Here is a 17,829-nt window from a genome sequence, read left to right as displayed (position 1 = left end):
GACTTCAGTATATAACATTTGGTACTGAATTCTTGACAGCTTTTGTTTATTGTCAGAGTTTAGCCAAGAAACATACCCTACGACATTTGATAGAGCTAATTAGGGATACCCTTCCAAGTTTTCCACATAAAATGTATAATCTCTTGACGGGAAGTATTTTGCGTAAAAAGTTACCATTTTCAAAACCCTAGGTTTTGAAGAAAAGAATAGTCTTAACCTTGGTTTCAAAGAGAATTAATTGACATTATTTTCATGAAACCTTTACACAGAACAAATGTTTTTGTCTCATTTGCAAATTGCAAAGGGTTGTATGAGGTTCTAAAAGAATTCGCCGCCATATAGCTGGAATATTGCTGAGTGGGGCGTAAAACTAAACTCACTCTAAAAGAATTATTGTTAGTAAAATGAATTCCAGAATTAATCTTTGAACAACATGTACAATTATTTTTCATATGATAAGTACAAACATGTATATATGATATCACATCCCAGAGAAACTTACCCCAGGTAGATCAACTCGTATGCGTGTTCTGTTGAGTTGTCTACAATTGACAATCTTGTGGCAAACTTTCACTAGCGCAGGGGACTATATATCTTGACAACCTCCAATCACCTTGAAGATATCTTTCAGCGCCAAATCAGCGAGAAGCACAAGTAGGCTGCAATGTATGAACATGTACGTATGCAATCCATGCATATTGCCAATGGGTAACAAAACATTAAGGCGACAGAGAGATAGCCGGTTCACATGAAACATAACCTTACTCTCTGTACCTTTACACTTCTTAATTTGTGTCATCAGGGACACAGCGGTTGGTTGTGGATCCGCACGTGTAATTTCAGTGTATTTGACGAACTTGAAATGAAGTAAAATATCCAGTGACCTTATGTCCAATCATTTGATCAGTTCCTTGGAGTTACTATATGCCTTGTTGCACATAATTAAACATTTCTTTTCAAAACTTTTTGTGTGAACTGACTCTGCTTATTTAGAGATTTTTTTATACATATAGAAAGAGTTCAGTAGAGTTCAACGTTAATATCCGCGTTAAAAGCTAGAGCTATAGAGGACCCTTCCTTCTGCGGCACCAGGCCGTGTGCTGGTCCACAGCTGTTTATTCTATTGGTGTTACTTTGAACTCACAGACTCTTGCTTATTCAAAATAACATAACATTCGTGACCTGTGCCCCTATCTTAAACGAGTTCTTAACGTTAGAACATGTCGTAACGCAATCGTTTGTCAGAGGCTCACAAATGTCGTAGCTCCACGGACGCTTTCTGGATCGGGACCCTGGTTCCTAAAATAATGGCTTTGTACAATCTGACCAGTAGTAAGAGCGAGTGAGTGAGTTTAGTTTTACGCCGCACTCAGCAATATTCCAGTTATATGGTGGCGGTCTGTAAATACTCGAGTCTGGACCAGACAATCCAGTGATCAACAGCACGAGCATCGATCTACGCAATTGGTGAGGTGAGGTGAAGTTGGGTTTAACGTCGTGCTTAAGAATATTTCGCTCATATGACGACGTGCATGCGTGTGTATGTGTATGTGCGGCTGCTTGTAATAGCCCAGACTGAAGCTGGTTTTATAGTGCTAGCCCACTGAGATACCATGCCGCAGTGAAGCATGAATACCCCACTCAGACACATTATACTGATTCCGAGCCGACCAGTCCTTGTTGTACCCATTAATGCCGATCGCCAGGCAGGGACCAACAAGTACCATATTTTAACGTCTTTTGGTATGACGCGGTCGGGGATCGAACCCGCGACCTTCCGCTCTCCGGGCGGACGCTCGAACCACTACACCACGGAGGCGGTCGACTACGCAATTGGGAACCGATGACATGTGTCAACCAAGTCAGCGAGCCTGACCACCCGATCCCGTTAGTCGCCCCTTACGACAAGCATGGGTTAGTGAAGATCAATATTCTAACCCGGACCTTCACGGGTAGACCAGTAGTAAGACCTCGTCTGCAATCCCCCATGTTGGTCAGGGCAAAGGTGTGTCTTCCCACCCCCAACCAATCGAATCATATTGTTTGTTTGTTCTTTGACGCCAAACTCAGCAATATTCCATTTATATGGCGGCTGTCTGTAAATCATCGAATCTGGACCAGAAACTCCAGAGAGCCTCAATGACAGCCTCAACCGATCCCGCCTCTTACGACAAGCGTGGGCTGCCACCATATAGCTTGAATATTGCTGAATGCGGCGTTAAACAACAAACAAACAATGTAAACCAGTCATAGCTCAGGCATGTTCAGACCACGAAGTATGATAAGTTTACAAATAGACCTAGGTGATCGTGACCCAATGTTATTGAGGTTGAACATGTAAACATGAACTTGACAACCGGTGTCTGGCGTTATGTACCGAATGTTGGTGTATTATGTGAATTTGGAAGTCTGTTATTAAAATATATTTGATACCTTGTGTAATGACGGAATTGTTGTACTGAATTTGCATGGGTTTATACATTATAAGGGAGAGTAAGTATGGCGTTGACGTCTTACAATGCATCACTGTTTTATTACAGACGCGAATGTGTATCTCTTTTTACGTCATTTTTTATAAATATCTTAATGCTTCGTAGAAAGAATAACAGATTTTGTTGTATGTAGAACAGATTCATTATGTCTTTTCAAAAGGTATAACGAATAACAGATGACTGGGCTACACAGAATACCTCGTTTGAAGTTACACGCTTGACAGTAATGTATCGAGAAGATCAAGTCAGCGAGCCTGACCACCCGATTCGGTGAGTCACCTCTTACGACAAGCATGGGTTCCTGAACTCCAATTCTAACCCGGATCTTCACGGATCCCAGGGATATGCAAAGTGGCACCCTTTCCATCTGGAACATTCTTTAATACACTGGGTCGTCTACTCTGGAATAGTCCGGGGCTCTTGAAGCTTCGAATTCCAGACGGGCTTTGAATCAAAGTCTAAATATCGTATCTAGCACACGGCTGCCATTTACTTAATCTAACAGAAACATTCCCATACAGGAAAAGCACCTTTTCATAACCAATAACACTTCAAGATAAGATCTGAATATGACATTTAATGTTTAGTTCTGTATAAATACATAGTTGATTTTACTACATTTTCAAGCTCAGCAAGTGTAGTGTGAGCCATGCTGATTTAAGGAGTAATTCTCAAATGTTTTATATATCACAAAAATGATAACCATGCGCAATCCCTTCCCAGCTAACAATTTCACGTTGTCACAACGCCATGCTTTCTTTGTTACAACGATATTCTGTGGACTCCCATTTACATTATCACAACATTGTGGCCTGACGTTGTGATACAGTAAACTTGTTACGTGCAGTAAACTTGGACAAAGTACTGTGACTGTGTGTCCCAGTCCACCCAACTGTGAATGGGTACCTCGTTAGGATAAGAAAGCCACAATAATTCGGTGCGCCTGGTGGCAGCCGGAGTTGTATACTCCCCAGGGAGTTGAGATTGATAATACGATGTGCCGTTGAGATTAGCATCTAATGATCGAAGGAAAAATACCAGCGCCTTGAGCATGCACCAGTTGCGTGGATATGTGCGCTATTTAAATATACTATAATAATAATAATAATAAATAGTGATGCATGTGAAGACTCGTGATGAAAGCATGGAATTCCACAGCTATTTTAAGCGTGCCAAGGTTGTTGGACAGAATCTGAGATTTCAGGTTGATTTTGTTGATGGCGATGTACTGCTGGACGGTACAGTGATGGGAGTAAACCAGGTGAAGTCTTTCACCAAGTCTGCCCAGAGTCGGTCTTTTGTGGAGAAGCTTTCTGAGAAGCCATTGCATCGTGTGTACATGCATTGTGTTGAACAGAATAGCAATCCCACCGACTCCATCGCCTGGATGAAGTCGGCTGGTCTTAAATGTGAAACTGAGGGCTTCCTTTTTGCTGCTCCTGAGCAGTCACTTCCCACTCGCAATCGCCTAAATGTGATTCTTAAAGAAAATATCAATATGAAATGTCGACTTTGCAATGAATTCACGGAGACTGTCCAACACCTTGTCAGTGGATGCCCTTCCTTGGCACAAACAGCATATCTTAAACGACATGATGGCATGGCTCGTTGCTTTTACTGCCGTCTCCGACATGCCTGTGCCTTTGACTCCGAGGTCCATCCATGGTACGACCCTGAACATGTCCAGGGCGTCATGGAAAATGATGCTTTCAAACTTCTCTGGTTTAGGCTAATATACAGCCTCAGAAGAATTCCAGCCAACAAACCTGATCTTGTCCTTTTTGATAAAGCCAATGAATTTATTTATATCATTGAATTTTCTGTCCCTTTTGACACCAATGTGATTGGCAAGATTCAGGAAAAGCATGATAAATATGCGGACCTCGCCTTTGAAATGTCTCGCTTGCATCCCAAGTACACTGTCGTCAGGCTCCCCATTGTTCTCGGTGCCCTTGGTTTGGTACTTCCTCATCTCTTGGCGCAGATCAGGAGAGTGCCCGGGTTCTCCACCGGGAGTACAGCCCTTCTGACACTCTGGGTAATGCAGAAGGCTGCAGTGTTGGGGAGCCTTCATATTCTCCGGAAAGTTCTTGGTGGGTTCGACTAGGCAGCGTTTCCTGGGAGAAGTCCCATTCGCTGTCTGCCATGGGCTGCGTGTAGAAGGGGCAAGGGCCCTGAGCTGATGATGAGCCTTACCAGCCTGACTGTGCCAGGATCACCCGAACCCTCTCTGATGCATACTATCTTTAATCTGTAAAACATAATAAAAATAAAAATAATACGTCATTTTTACGTCTCTACAAGGTTAAAGTTATTTGATCCTAACATATTGATGTTGTCCTAACGTACAATTTAACGTTAATATACTAGCCACATAAAGAAACTGTGCATTGTCAAAATATTATCCCAGTTGAGAAGTACGATAACAATGTCAAAGGTACATATAAACTTTAATGGAGGGATCATGAGACCATAACAAGTCGGGAGAATTTCAATTGAAAAGTCAAGCACGATGACGTCACGAGTCCACAAGCGGGACAGGGGTCAAACGACCATGTCACAAGCTCAATAACGGGTATGTCCACCATCGGCATTGAGAACAGCAGTGCCTCGACGACGCATAGAGCCTATCAAACGTGCAAGGAAGGCTTGTGGGATGTCACGCCAGATTCTCTCAAGTTCTGTTGCAAGATCAAGGACGTTATCTGGCGGATGAGGAAGACGGCGTAGACGTCGGACCATCTCGTCCCAAACATGCTCTATCGGGGAGAGATCCGGTGAATTTGCAGGCCAAGGCAGTAAGTCAACGTTGTGGTGTTGCAAGAAATCCATAGCAACCCTTGCCGTATGAAGGCGGGCATTGTCCTGTTGGAATGTTAACCCAGGGCCATGACGTTGCAGAAAAGTAATTGCCACAGCTCGAAGAATCTGATCCCTGTAGCCCGCACCAGTTAAGTTGCCCTGAACAATCACCAAAGGAGTTCTTTGGCGTGCTGTTATTCCGGCCCAAATCATCACGGAACCACCACCAAAGCGATTCGTCTCCAAGACACAGGCCTGTGAATAACGTTCTCCCACGCGTCTATAGGCACGTTGACGTCCATCACTATGGGGAATGTTAAACCTGGACTCATCTGTAAAAACAACAATTCTCCACCAAAACAAGGGTCTGGCGGACATGATTTCGGCACCACATTCGGCGAGCTTGTCGATGACGTTGTGTCAGGATAGGCCGTATGGCGGGACGTCGTGGTCTGATCCCGTGATGACGTAAACGTTGTCGAACTGTGTTGGGGTGGATACGGCGAAGTACTGGGATGGTTCGGGCAGTCATCACTGCAGTCTGAAACCTGTGGCGAAGATGGGTCACCCTTATCCATATGTCCTGTCTTGGCGTTGTTACACGTGGACGTCCAGAACGTGGCTTATCGATGACGTCATTTGTGTTCTGGTAGCGTCTCACCAGTGCAGAAATGGTGTTCCGGTGGACAATGGAAATGTGCAGCCACTTGTCGTTGAGACATTCCCCGCCAATGGCCTCATAACGTTGTGCTGACGTGAGCCTTGGCATGCTATGCGTTTCAATAGACGTTTAATTTTTTGAACGATCGCAAGGGCAGGGGTTGATCTAGCTTTCCAAAGTGACAGTATTATGTGGCATTCATTTGCTCTGTTTCTCTTTCCCGGAATGCACGTGCAACAACGTATCGCACGTCTCAAGGACGAACCCACTGACGTCACGGAACGTGGCACGTGCATGCATGTTGGATACATGTCACTTATGTGTCCTTATGTGTCTACACAGGTTTGATAAATTTAGATTTTAATTTTTTGTATGCACAGTTTCTTTATGTGCCTAGTATAGTTGAATAGTTTTCCCAGTAGTGAACAGTACTTAAGAAACTACGGAAGCGTAGTAGGGCCACGGTGAAAATTTGTTTTGGTCTTACTATCTCCTACGTAGTACTTAATATCTCCTACGTAGGACTTAGTATCTCCTACGTATGACATAGTATCTCCTACGTAGGACTTAGTATCTCCTACGTAGGACTTATTATCTCCTACGTAGGACTTAATATCTCCTACGTAGGACTTAGTATCTCATACGTAGGTATTAGTATCTCCTACGTAGGACTTAATGTCTCCTACGTAGGACCTAATATCTCTTACGTAGGACTTAATATCTCCTACGTAGGACTTAATATCTCCTTCGTAGGACTTAGTATCTCCTAAGTGGGTATCTAAGATAACTACGTCCAACGTAGGAGATAGAATGTCCTACGTAGGAGATACTATGTCTTACGTAGGACTTAGTATCTCCTACGTCGGACATAGTTATCTTAGATACCCACTTAGGAGATACTAAGTCCTACGTAGGAGATATTAAGTCCTACGTAAGAGATACTAAGTCCTACGTAGGAGATACTAAGTCCTACGTAGGAGATAGTATGTCCTAGGTAGGAGATACTAAGTCCTACGTAGGAGATACTAAGTACTATGTAGGAGATATTAAGTCCTACGTAGGAGATAATAAGTCCTACGTAGGAGATAGTATGTCCTACGTAGGAGATACTAAGTCCTACGTAGGAGATACTACGTCCTACGTAGGAGATAGTATGTCCTACGTAGGAGATAGTATGTCCTACGTAGTCCTACGTAGGAGATAGTATGTCCTACGTAGGAGATATTAAGTCCTACATCGGAGATAGTGACCCCCAAAACATTTTTCACCGTGGCCCTGCTACGCTTCCGTAAGAAACAAAGCAGAAATTCACTCTAATGTTTATTTGTCAATTTGCTTGTTGTTTTGGTTGTGTGTTTTCTGAAGCTGTAGCTGAATAGTGAAGAAAGAATCTCAAAGTGAAAAGATTTACAGAAAGCTATCGTGACACCAAGTTATAAGAAACGTTGTTATAACGTTGTGAGGAACCCTAAGCATGACGTTTGCAAAGTTGCTATTACGTTGTGACATGACGTTATAAAAATCACGTGATACTAACGTTGTGACAACGTTGTGTCATGCCGTTACCAAAGTGCAACCTTAACACAACGTGGCGAAAACCTTGCGCGTTAGGTGGGTTATACGTATAACCTTAAGGAGTGTGGTGCACTGATGCTGGGAGAACATACAAGGGAGGTAACTGTACGGCAACCTAGATCCTGACATTTTGTAGGTGTAAGTGTAAATCGTATTATCTGGACTCACGATGGACTCATGGTGAGCTCAACATGTTGTGTGCATGTGCTGTGTGTGTGTGTGTGAGAGAGAGAGAGAGAGAGAGAGAGAGAGAGAGAGAGAGAGAGAGAGAGAGAGAGAGAGAGAGAGAGAGAGATACAGAGAGAGACAGAGACAGTGACAGAGACAAATAAAAAGACAGAGAGAGAAAAATGTAAGTGAGTGAAATGGTGGCACGCCTCTTTCGGCAGGGGTCACCAGAAATGAGCTTCCCAGACTGTACCCCTCTGGGAAATCGAACCCGGGTCGTAGGAGTGACGAGCGAAGGCTTTAACTACTAGACTACACCGCCGCAGAACCATATGGGGTGTGAATTCGTCAGTACGTATTCAGACAAATGTCATTGGCGTTGAACAAAGTCTTACGTGTACACAATACTGGACTTACACTGGCATATAATAGAAGCACGATCCCAAGACTATTGTTTGTCACAATATCTAGGTTTACAGATCAGCATGATAACACCAGATGTTGATCGACGAATCGGAGATATGTCTTTACGCTCTTTCAGGTGGTAAGGCCTTCTGAAAGAGGTTCAGATACTTGTCTGACCCATCACAGACATCCATCCTAGTGTAATATAATAGAGAGATTTTGAAATCCCTCAGGCAAATGTGATAGGATCTATCAATTTCATCAGAGTATATGGTATTTATGTCATAAGAACGAAGGCCATCGTCCCAAATTCACAACATACTGTACAAATCGTGGTGAGCCAAAAACATATATTGCGTATTCGAAAATGGTATAGGATGTAGGTTTTAAGGATTAATCATGTCTCGTTTCTTGGGAAGGAGTGTTGTGATGAGTATTATCGTTTGAAAGAGGTTATTTTTTTTCAAAACAAACAGCAATATGTTTCACTAATCCACTAATGTTTCTTACCATCTTAATTATACAGAAATACAGAGTTATCGTTCTTGTTTCAAGTAGTTCTGATGTTCATACGCCAATATAAATCCTTCCATAGGAGCACAAGTCGATTTTCGGCGTCACGAGTTGGTATAACCAAATGTTGCCAACAGTTCCTTTTAACCAAACTCTCACACATCATACCACCACAACAACAACGAGTCTATATCTTTATTAGTTCTGTCATACAAGTACGTTAATACTAAGGAGTAAGAAGACCTGAAACATACATATATTGTTGCCATTAATGGTGTGGATATTTGACATAATTATAAAACTGAAGCTACTCGAGTTCGTGTTATCGAATATGTACATGGAATCATGGATCATGGATCATTTGTGATTAATTGGAATATATTTCTTTGACTACGAACATGAAGATGAAGAAAAGGTTATTAACTAAGAAATCATTTTCGTATCTAAACAGATAACAGAAAATTAACGCTTGAAAGACGCTTTCTATAGTGCAAGTGCAACGGTTATTACCCTCTAATCTGACTTCTTTCAAATTATCCATGGTAACAGTTAAACCAGTTTGTACACCAACAGTAGCGAGTCTGATAGCTCGTAGCAGAGCAGCCACAGGTCGTACGGGAACGTGTTCTTCTCTGTCTGTAGTAGATGCATCGTCCCCAGGAGGTCCAACGGGTATAGGTAGGGAGCTCTTGCCAGAGCCTGAGGTTAATTTCAGGCAGAGAACCGCATTGGACCCTGGAAAAGTTGACAGTACTGAAAGCATTAGTATAGCTTATAACTTATAAAGATATGGGTTAGAATAGATCTTCAGCAACCTATGCGTGTATAAGAGGCGAATAATGGGATCGGGTGGTCAGGCTCGCTGACTTATTTGACACATGTCATTGTTTCCCATTCACGTAGATCGATGCTCATTCTCTTGATCACTGAGTGCGGCGTTAAACAACAATCAGCCAACTAACCAACCAATCGTAAACACAGGCTTTTGGTATATGGACTCCATATGAACTGCTTTGTCTCATGAGATGTATCATGATTATATGAAAATGGTTGTCACTTGTCTTTCAGCATTTCACAACGGAATTTCACTGGCTTAATGTGTTTTAAGCTCGCCTTTTCGGGAACATCAAGCATCGTCATTATAGCTATATGATAGTGATTCATACACACATGCCTTTAACATAGTGGTATTCGTCCAATTAACTTCATTCAGCTTCTCACTTATGGTTATTAACGGGTTCTGTCGTTTTAACACAATAAACTGTTTCTATTATGGACATGGACGGTTAAAGAAGTAATAGAGTGCTGTACATTTGGACGCTTTCAAGATAATAATCACATTGTTTTACCTCCTTATGACATTTTTGTTTTCATAAGAAAAAATGTCGAGAAGTGCTTACGGACAACCCTTGATGAAAGCGTTTTGCTGAATCTTGAAGGTGTCGGTATTGTCACACACTACCCTCGACAGACTGGCTTTCCGGATTTCCCTCAGTTGATCTGATAATAAATCATAAAACGTCCATAACACGTCCATGGGAAATATTCGATTATAACCGACTTATTAATTCACAATGATGATACAAAACCGTGATGTGACCGTCAAAATAGCGTGTAGGGCTAACATGCCGGATTGTTTTACTCTGTTTAGGGATGATTTACAAGCATATATGCATTCTATGTCTGTAGCATTTTGATGTAAACCTAATCCTAAAAGTACCCACGGTGCCATGATTTGTTCTGTGGGTATTTCCTGTGTACTTGTAAAATTAAGGGATTAAGATATATTACTCCACATATTTGCTAAAATTAACGAGATAGCACCTTGGCAAAGCCATACGCTATAATTCAAAGCATCACGGTTTACGTGTATATCTTTTTAGGAAGGACTTCAGTATATCTTCAGCTGTTCCAGGTTATTTAATGTGCTTAAAACGTACCCTTGCTACTCCAAAATTCGTATTTGTTCCAAATACATCGCATTATTTATGTTTACGTACAAGGAGTGAATTTAACATTGGCGTTGTTTTCTTCAAACCAGAATCGGTCTCCTTTCTTCAGTGCCTGGAACTGTTTCCCCAGGAGGCAGGTAAATGTGGGTCCCAGAAGTCCCCCTGCAACAGGTGTCTCCGACAGAGCCCCAGGAAACAGGTCGATGTCGTCGACGTCACTGAAAAAACATACAAATATTGATCGGTGTGATCCAATATATGTGTCATTGGACGCTAAGATCTGTAGGAAAACGCTTTTGACTTCCTTTGAAAATGTTCTGCTCAATAGACATCAGGTATACAAGTGAAGTGACAGAACTATTGAATGTCGTTGTGATTTATACAAGTTTGGTAAACGGCACTCGATAAGCCAAGGTGGCACACACGCACATGCACACGCACACGCGCACGCACCGAACTACATGAAACAAACCGTACAAAAGTCTGATTTTTCTCTTAACTGATAATCGATATAGAAAGTGGCTTTTGGGATCTACTATTGTCTAATTGTTTTTAAGGCTTATCCATCTGAAAAGAACTCACCTGTAAACTATCTTCAGTAAGTTTGTCGCAGTTATTGTGTGAGTGGTAGTGGAGAGGTCAGAGATGGATGCAGCTTTTGGAACATTACAAAACTCCCTCCACTTGGTGTAAGACGGGAGCCCGTGGTCTCTTCCTCTCTGGATGTTGAGAGCTGCCAAGTCCATACTATTTCCATGGCTGTCAACAAACAACCTGTCCGTAACCTCCTGTGTCAGTTTGCGATCTACAGTCTGGACACTGTCCTTAACCAGTCCTCTGCAGTAATGACCAACCTTCCTGTTGTTGACGTTCAGGATTAGATTCGTGTCACCGAAGATCTCGCTTAGTCTGTCCTTCCCGAGAAAATTATGTGAAGAACTGAAGCTGGAGAAGTTGCTGTGGATCATGGAGTGTCCCATCCTGAAAGCCGCAGTAGCGAAGGCGTTCCTGATGCTGGGGTCTATCGATGTGCTGTAGACGTAGGCGTAAGCAGTCCAAGATCCAATTCGTAAGCCATACTTGTCCATAGCTTGCTCACCCAAAATGATAGGCAAGTACTCATCGTACGTGATCTTCTGAAATCCCAATTAAATTGATACACTTTCAATATACACAGTATATTTAGTGTCACACGTGGTGCAAATTCGAGTCAATGGTCATTTTCGCAATACCCACGGAAACGGCCATAATGCATAAGCAAAAATCGAAACGAAGGTGGGATTCCTACCTCAACTCTACAAATCGGTATTTGAATTAGATCATTATGCCATTTTGTTAATTGATCTAAGTTAAAGAAGGATGTTGGCGGCGTTAAAGAAGCTAAATCTAGAAAAAGGTAATATTCGCACCTGCATGATAGCTCCAACTATCCTTCTGGTTTCCTGGAAAGTTTTCTCATCACTCCAATCGCAGTTCAGCTCTTGCAGTTTCTTAGCTATACGGTTGTGTTCTCTCACAAAGATGGTGTGCATGCTCTGAAGGGTTGGGTTTTCATTCACTCGATGATCACCTTGAGATACAAAAATATAAGTTTACTGAGGTTCCAAAAGTATTATGTTTCTGTTGCTTAATTTGTCCTTTTGTTGGTACAAATAATTCAAAGAATGGAAAAACATTGTTTTCTCTGGACCTTTGACAGTGATTTATAAAAGTTTGGCAAACGACACTCGATAAGCCAAAGAGGCAAACACACGCCCGCCCAGATGTGTGACCCGTACGCCGCTAAGGTTATGAAGTTTACAGGAATCGCATTCGTTCATCTGGATCGATTGCTGGTATGTTGTCCTTAGTTACCTGCAATTACCTTCTCATTACAGACTTTGAAACTTTGACCATATTGCCACTTCAGGCTGATTCCTGTCAGTGTCGAGCATTTCAGTAGGTTAGTTCATAGACAAGTGATGAAAGAAAGCAAATAATTCACAACAGTATGACAAGCGAAATTAACAAGATTGACATAAAAATAGAACGCACCACAGACACCGTCGCTGAAATTGCCCAAATAACCCTACGCACGTATTTTTGTTTATTTTCTGTCTACAGTTTCGAAAACATAAAGCCTCTGACGCGTTTGTCGTCAACACTTATCTCCTTTCTAATAACCGTTATATTGTTCATGATCACACAATTTTGAAGCATATATTATCTACATTAACTGCAGGTATTTAACTCAAACGGCTGTGAAGCGGTGATAAATGTTGGTCCACCAGGGCTGAGCGTTTAACCGCGATGTGCCGTGTGTTTCGGTACCCTTACTGTCTCGACTTTTTTCGTTGCCTGATCGACCGGTCTCCCCTCCGGTAGTTTCAATTTAAGCCATTCGAAATGGTGATTTTTGATTGGATATAGGGCCCATAAGTAGGTCATGGAATTAGCGAGACCTTAATACTTCCGGTGACAAACAACGTTTCATACCTTTACGAATGGTCCCATGTCTGTCAGTTGACAGTAAGGAACCGATAATCAATGCAGGAATAATAAATTTCCGATCTAAGCATCCCCAATTTAGCCAGCTAGCACGTGTGTCAACAGCTGTGACAGTCAAGCATGGTTGTACATTTGGTGCAGTCAAGTAAAGTCATATTTGGCAGTCACGCAATTTGGAACCAGAACTGTTTTTTTTAATATGCTAGTACGCTTGTCACCGGAAATCTGGTACCGCAAGTAAGCTGCGGCCCGTCTCGCATATCGAAAGTTGGCGCGCGCAAAATAAACCGGGAACCAGCGTAGTACCGGAAGTAGCGCCTGACGAGACTTAAAGGCACTATCACGTTCACAAGGGGCACAACTCGTACCTTTGATGGAGACAGAAGCTAGTAAAGAAGTTACACACTCTACTAACCTGCCAGGAAACAGTAGCTAGGGCTGTTTGGTGTGGTACAGCTAGGTTGCGAATCTTCAGGCAAATGAGAACATCTCATCTTTAGCTGACCTGCAACAAGGCACCATGTATTTGTATCAAAAACTGCATTTTATGACCAAAAGCAATTAGTTCATTTCCTGTTTCAATGTACAGACTGAATATTACCTTAAATACCATTTTCAAAATTGGTACTCACGTCGATAAGTATGTTGTTACGAGCAACATCACTGATTTTCAGTAACCCTACATATAATAATACATGCAATTTAGGCAGATATCCGAGACTGATTTTATCTCTTGGCGTTCAGCATCAACCAGAAACAATTTTTGGTCGGACTCATTGAAGATTGGTTGTTGGCCAGCTAAGGACATATTGTCTTAATGGTTTCGAATTTTCAAATTACTTCATTTTACTGCCTTCTCTGAAATATAAGTCACCTCAACCACTACTAATGACGTAGTGTCGGGCTGTACGTAACTTCGTCAACAGATATTAGATATGACCTGACGAAAATTTGTGTGATCCAAAAATCCTCTTCCATTTTTACCCATTTCAACCAGCGAAGGATTGCTACTTTGACATAGATATAGAAATAGAGTTGGGATTTTTTTTCTTCAAATACAATGTTTACGTTCATTATCAACGAAAGCTTGATTAATGACTATGTAAAAAATGAGTCATCTTTTACGGGGATTGGGTTAACTAATTATTCTCCCTCCTGAAATACCGTTTTCAAAAGTTCGTAGTGTGTTTTGTTCCTCTTGTGACGACCCGTACACCTGCGAGGCATCTATGAAGGCTGTAATCTGGTTCAGCTGTTCCACGGGAACTGGAACAAGCAGACAATGACGTTGGAATATTGAGTGTGTGTCGTTGTGCTGCTCGATCATAAGATCATGGGTCCCTGTCTCTGACTAACGCTGATTATGATAGGTTTGTCGGGACTGTTTGTATGCTCGCGAAGTCGCCGTAATAGTACACATGTGAGATTTTCTTCGGACTGACATACAGGAAACAATGTTCAAAGAGGTATAAACTCCAAATCAATCAGCCACGGCATTACACATGGCATGATATATTGCATGTGCACATTATCGCCTGTGGACTGAATGAACCAGTAAATTATTATTGCTAACCCATGCATGCGTAAACTGAGCACTACCTGGACAAAATCGAGTGCGTGGATTTGAAGAACATTTTAGCAGCTGAAAATTGAATCAGGGTACAAGCTTTCCTGGTTCGGCATTAACCCGCTTGAGAGAAACGATGTTGACAGAGTACTAACAGACTCATGGCAATTATGTACGATATCTGTGGAGTTTTTGGCAGCACGTGCGCAATGTTTTAGATTTGTTAATCATAAATCAAAGCACCAAGCCTGTATATGTTTGTACCTCAGTTCATATAACGTTACAACCTTACATCCTAACAATTGTGTGCCACTGATGACATTAGCTGCTTGTTTGTGTCACTGATGGCATTACCTGTCTTATTGTATCATTGATGATATTACCTGCTTGTGTGCCATTTATGATATTACCTGCTTGTGTGCCATTGATGATTTTACCTGCTTGTGTGTGTCACTGATGACATCACCAGCTTGTTTGTCACTTATGGAATTACCTGCTTATGTATATCATTGATGATATTTTATGCTTGTGTGTCATTGATCATATTACCTGCTTGTGTGTCATTGATAATATTACTTGCGTTGGTATGTCACTAATGGCATTACCTGTTTGCTTGTGTCACTGATAATATTACCTGTTTGTGTGTGTCACTGATAATATTACCGCTTGTGTCTCACTGATGGCATTTCCTGCTTGTGTGTGTCTATGATGATATTACCTACTTGTGTGTGTCATTGATGATATTACCTGCTTCACACTCAGAGTTCTCTATTTGAACTGAACGCACGAAGTTCATACAGGTGGTTTCATTGAAGCGTCTGTCGGGTTGCGGGATGATGATGGGGAAGCACTGAGGCCTGAAAGGACGAATACTGAGCGTTACAACATAACACAGGATGAATGTGGGTGATTTTGATTTGTTTGTTGAAGAATCATGACGGATCCTTGGAACTGCTTATTCGGCTTACATCTGAAGATAATATCACTAGAAATGACTATTGAATAGGATACGCCTAAATACGTAACTTGACATTATGACACTGAATTCATTTATTAGGTAAATTCAGTCTTACAATAGTTCTAAAACATGACATATGTGGATTCATGTTTGGCTTAAAATCCAGTTTTCCTTACGAGGCTCGGACGCTTGTTTAAAATGGTATACACGTTAATGGTCATATTATTACTATAATCAGAATTCTGTATAAATCCTTTGTACATGAACTCGAAATATATCTTTGTCCTTACGACCGATCACAGCATGTGTGGCAATCTCGAGAACGTTTTGAACACAGTACAAAGTACACAGCAAGTAAATACATGCTTGGTTGCTACATTTTATAGTCCTCGTCGCCATCTTCTGGGTCTTATTTTCCCTGACGGTGTGATAGCCCTGTGGTTAAAGAAGTCGAAGACCAGGGTCCAATTCCCCTGCTTGGGTACATTTTGTAAAGCCCTTTTCTGGTGTCACCCACCGTGATATGGCTGGAATTTTGCTAAAAGGGGCATACAACTAAATTCACTCACTTACTTTTTCCGAACATCTGCTCACCTCGTAAAATACAATTTGCTATTATACAACAGCACTTTGTGACGTAATCGTGGATCAACAAGGCCTAAAGTAGCATATGGAGAGTTAGTATATAGCGTCAGAGCAAAGAATATCCACAGGAACACATTCCGTGAAGGGTAAATATAGGCTTAGAAACTGTATGGATTATCTGATAATCGAGGTAATGACTTAGGCCCTGGATATATGTAATTGACCCACCTTTTGGGGAGAGATGGACGTGCAGATACGCGTCTTTTGTGTCTAGGAACATAACAACACCCAATAGAATCGCCATACGGACCTGTAACGAAAACAATTTTGTTGAAAGTGAGTGAGTGAGTGAGTTTAGTTTTACGCCGCACTCAGCAATATTCCAGCTATGTGGTGCCGGTTTGTAAATAATCGAGTCTGGACCAGACAATCCAGTGATCTGTGCAACTGGCAACCGATGACATGTGTCAACCAAGTCAGCGAGCCTGACCACCCGATCACTTTAGTCGCCTCTTACGACAAGCATGGGTTACTGAAGATCAATACTCTAACCCAGACCTTCACGGGTATTTCTTGAAAGTAGCAACTGTACAGTGGACAATAAAACCATGATTATGTAAATAACTATCCGTGTACATGAGCTTCTGGGTGTCAGAGTAATACATTTCCCAAGGCTTGGCCAACAACGGAGAGGCGTATGTTACAGGATTTTATTGTCTTTATATCATTATTACCGGGAGTGTTTGAAGGCTGTGTTCCTGGCAGCAAACTGGGTACTCTCCCAATATCAGTCAAGGGATTGGGAGGTATACAAACCTAAGACACCAAGAACAATGGTGTGTCGGTCAGCTTGGTACTTGGGATGCAAGCACGACATTTAACAAGCGACTCCGTATTTTTTGTATTTTTTTTATATGAAAAGAGACAAGGTCAAGTTTGTTGGCTTGGATCTGCCTCAGGATTTGTATGGGCCTTTCTCAAAGAATTTTATAACTGTCATTTTCCATATTTAGGGTCGTACCATGGATGGACCTCTACGTGAAAAACGCCCCTGCACAATGAAGACGAATGAGCCACAGAGCTTAAGATACTGTGTTTGTGCCAATTTTCGCTTATGCGAGGAAAATGCTCCGCAAACAGAAAATTTTCTGTTGCACTTTTCAGGCCAACCGACTCCACTCACGCGAAAGACAGCACATATGCTCTTCTCCTAAACACACCATATATAACCTCGCGACATTCATTTCTGTACACCAGCAGCACTGAACCATCAACAAAATCAATATTGACATTGAAATTCTATCCAATATCCTTGGCTCGTTTGCATCAGGATTTTTACATGTTTCAAAAGAGGAGCATCGAACACATAATGTTTCAAAAAAATTCACAATATTATATCAGGAACAGCATCCACATTAATCAAGCCACCCTCCCTCACTTTTTATTGATAAAAATGTAGTTGCGACTTTGACGTTATTGCGAGCGTTCAGCTCGGAACACCAGATTTTTTAACCTACATGTGTATTCTTCGCAATGTTTGTCCTTTATATGAGCATTCTGGAGTTTGTCCTTAACAGAAGTTCGTTTTCACCTAACCAACAACGAGATAGTCAACAACTCCACCCCAAAGTAAGTAAGACTGATGGAGAATGTTTCATTTGTCG

General features: G+C 41.7%; 1 protein-coding gene across 1 annotated transcript; it reads right to left on the bottom strand.

Annotated features, from left to right (window-relative positions):
* Positions 1-9,149: 9,149 nt before the first annotated feature.
* Positions 9,150-16,830, bottom strand: LOC124279469 (peroxidase-like protein 3). The gene is made up of 9 exons (XM_046715288.1): positions 16,802-16,830; positions 15,370-15,479; positions 14,220-14,321; positions 13,471-13,560; positions 11,978-12,138; positions 11,151-11,704; positions 10,617-10,786; positions 10,017-10,116; positions 9,150-9,351 (listed from the first exon to the last, which is right to left on the bottom strand). Exons 1-9 carry the CDS (start codon positions 16,828-16,830, stop codon positions 9,150-9,152), a joined length of 1,518 nt encoding a protein of 505 aa, XP_046571244.1.
* Positions 16,831-17,829: the final 999 nt, after the last annotated feature.

The sequence above is a fragment of the Haliotis rubra genome, unplaced genomic scaffold (assembly GCF_003918875.1).
Source record: "Haliotis rubra isolate DU_JTF1 unplaced genomic scaffold, ASM391887v1 Scf250, whole genome shotgun sequence".
Classification (NCBI taxonomy): Eukaryota; Metazoa; Mollusca; class Gastropoda; order Lepetellida; family Haliotidae; genus Haliotis; species Haliotis rubra.
The sequence above is the reverse complement of the archived record's forward strand: the minus strand, read 5'-3'. Positions and strand labels throughout refer to the sequence as shown.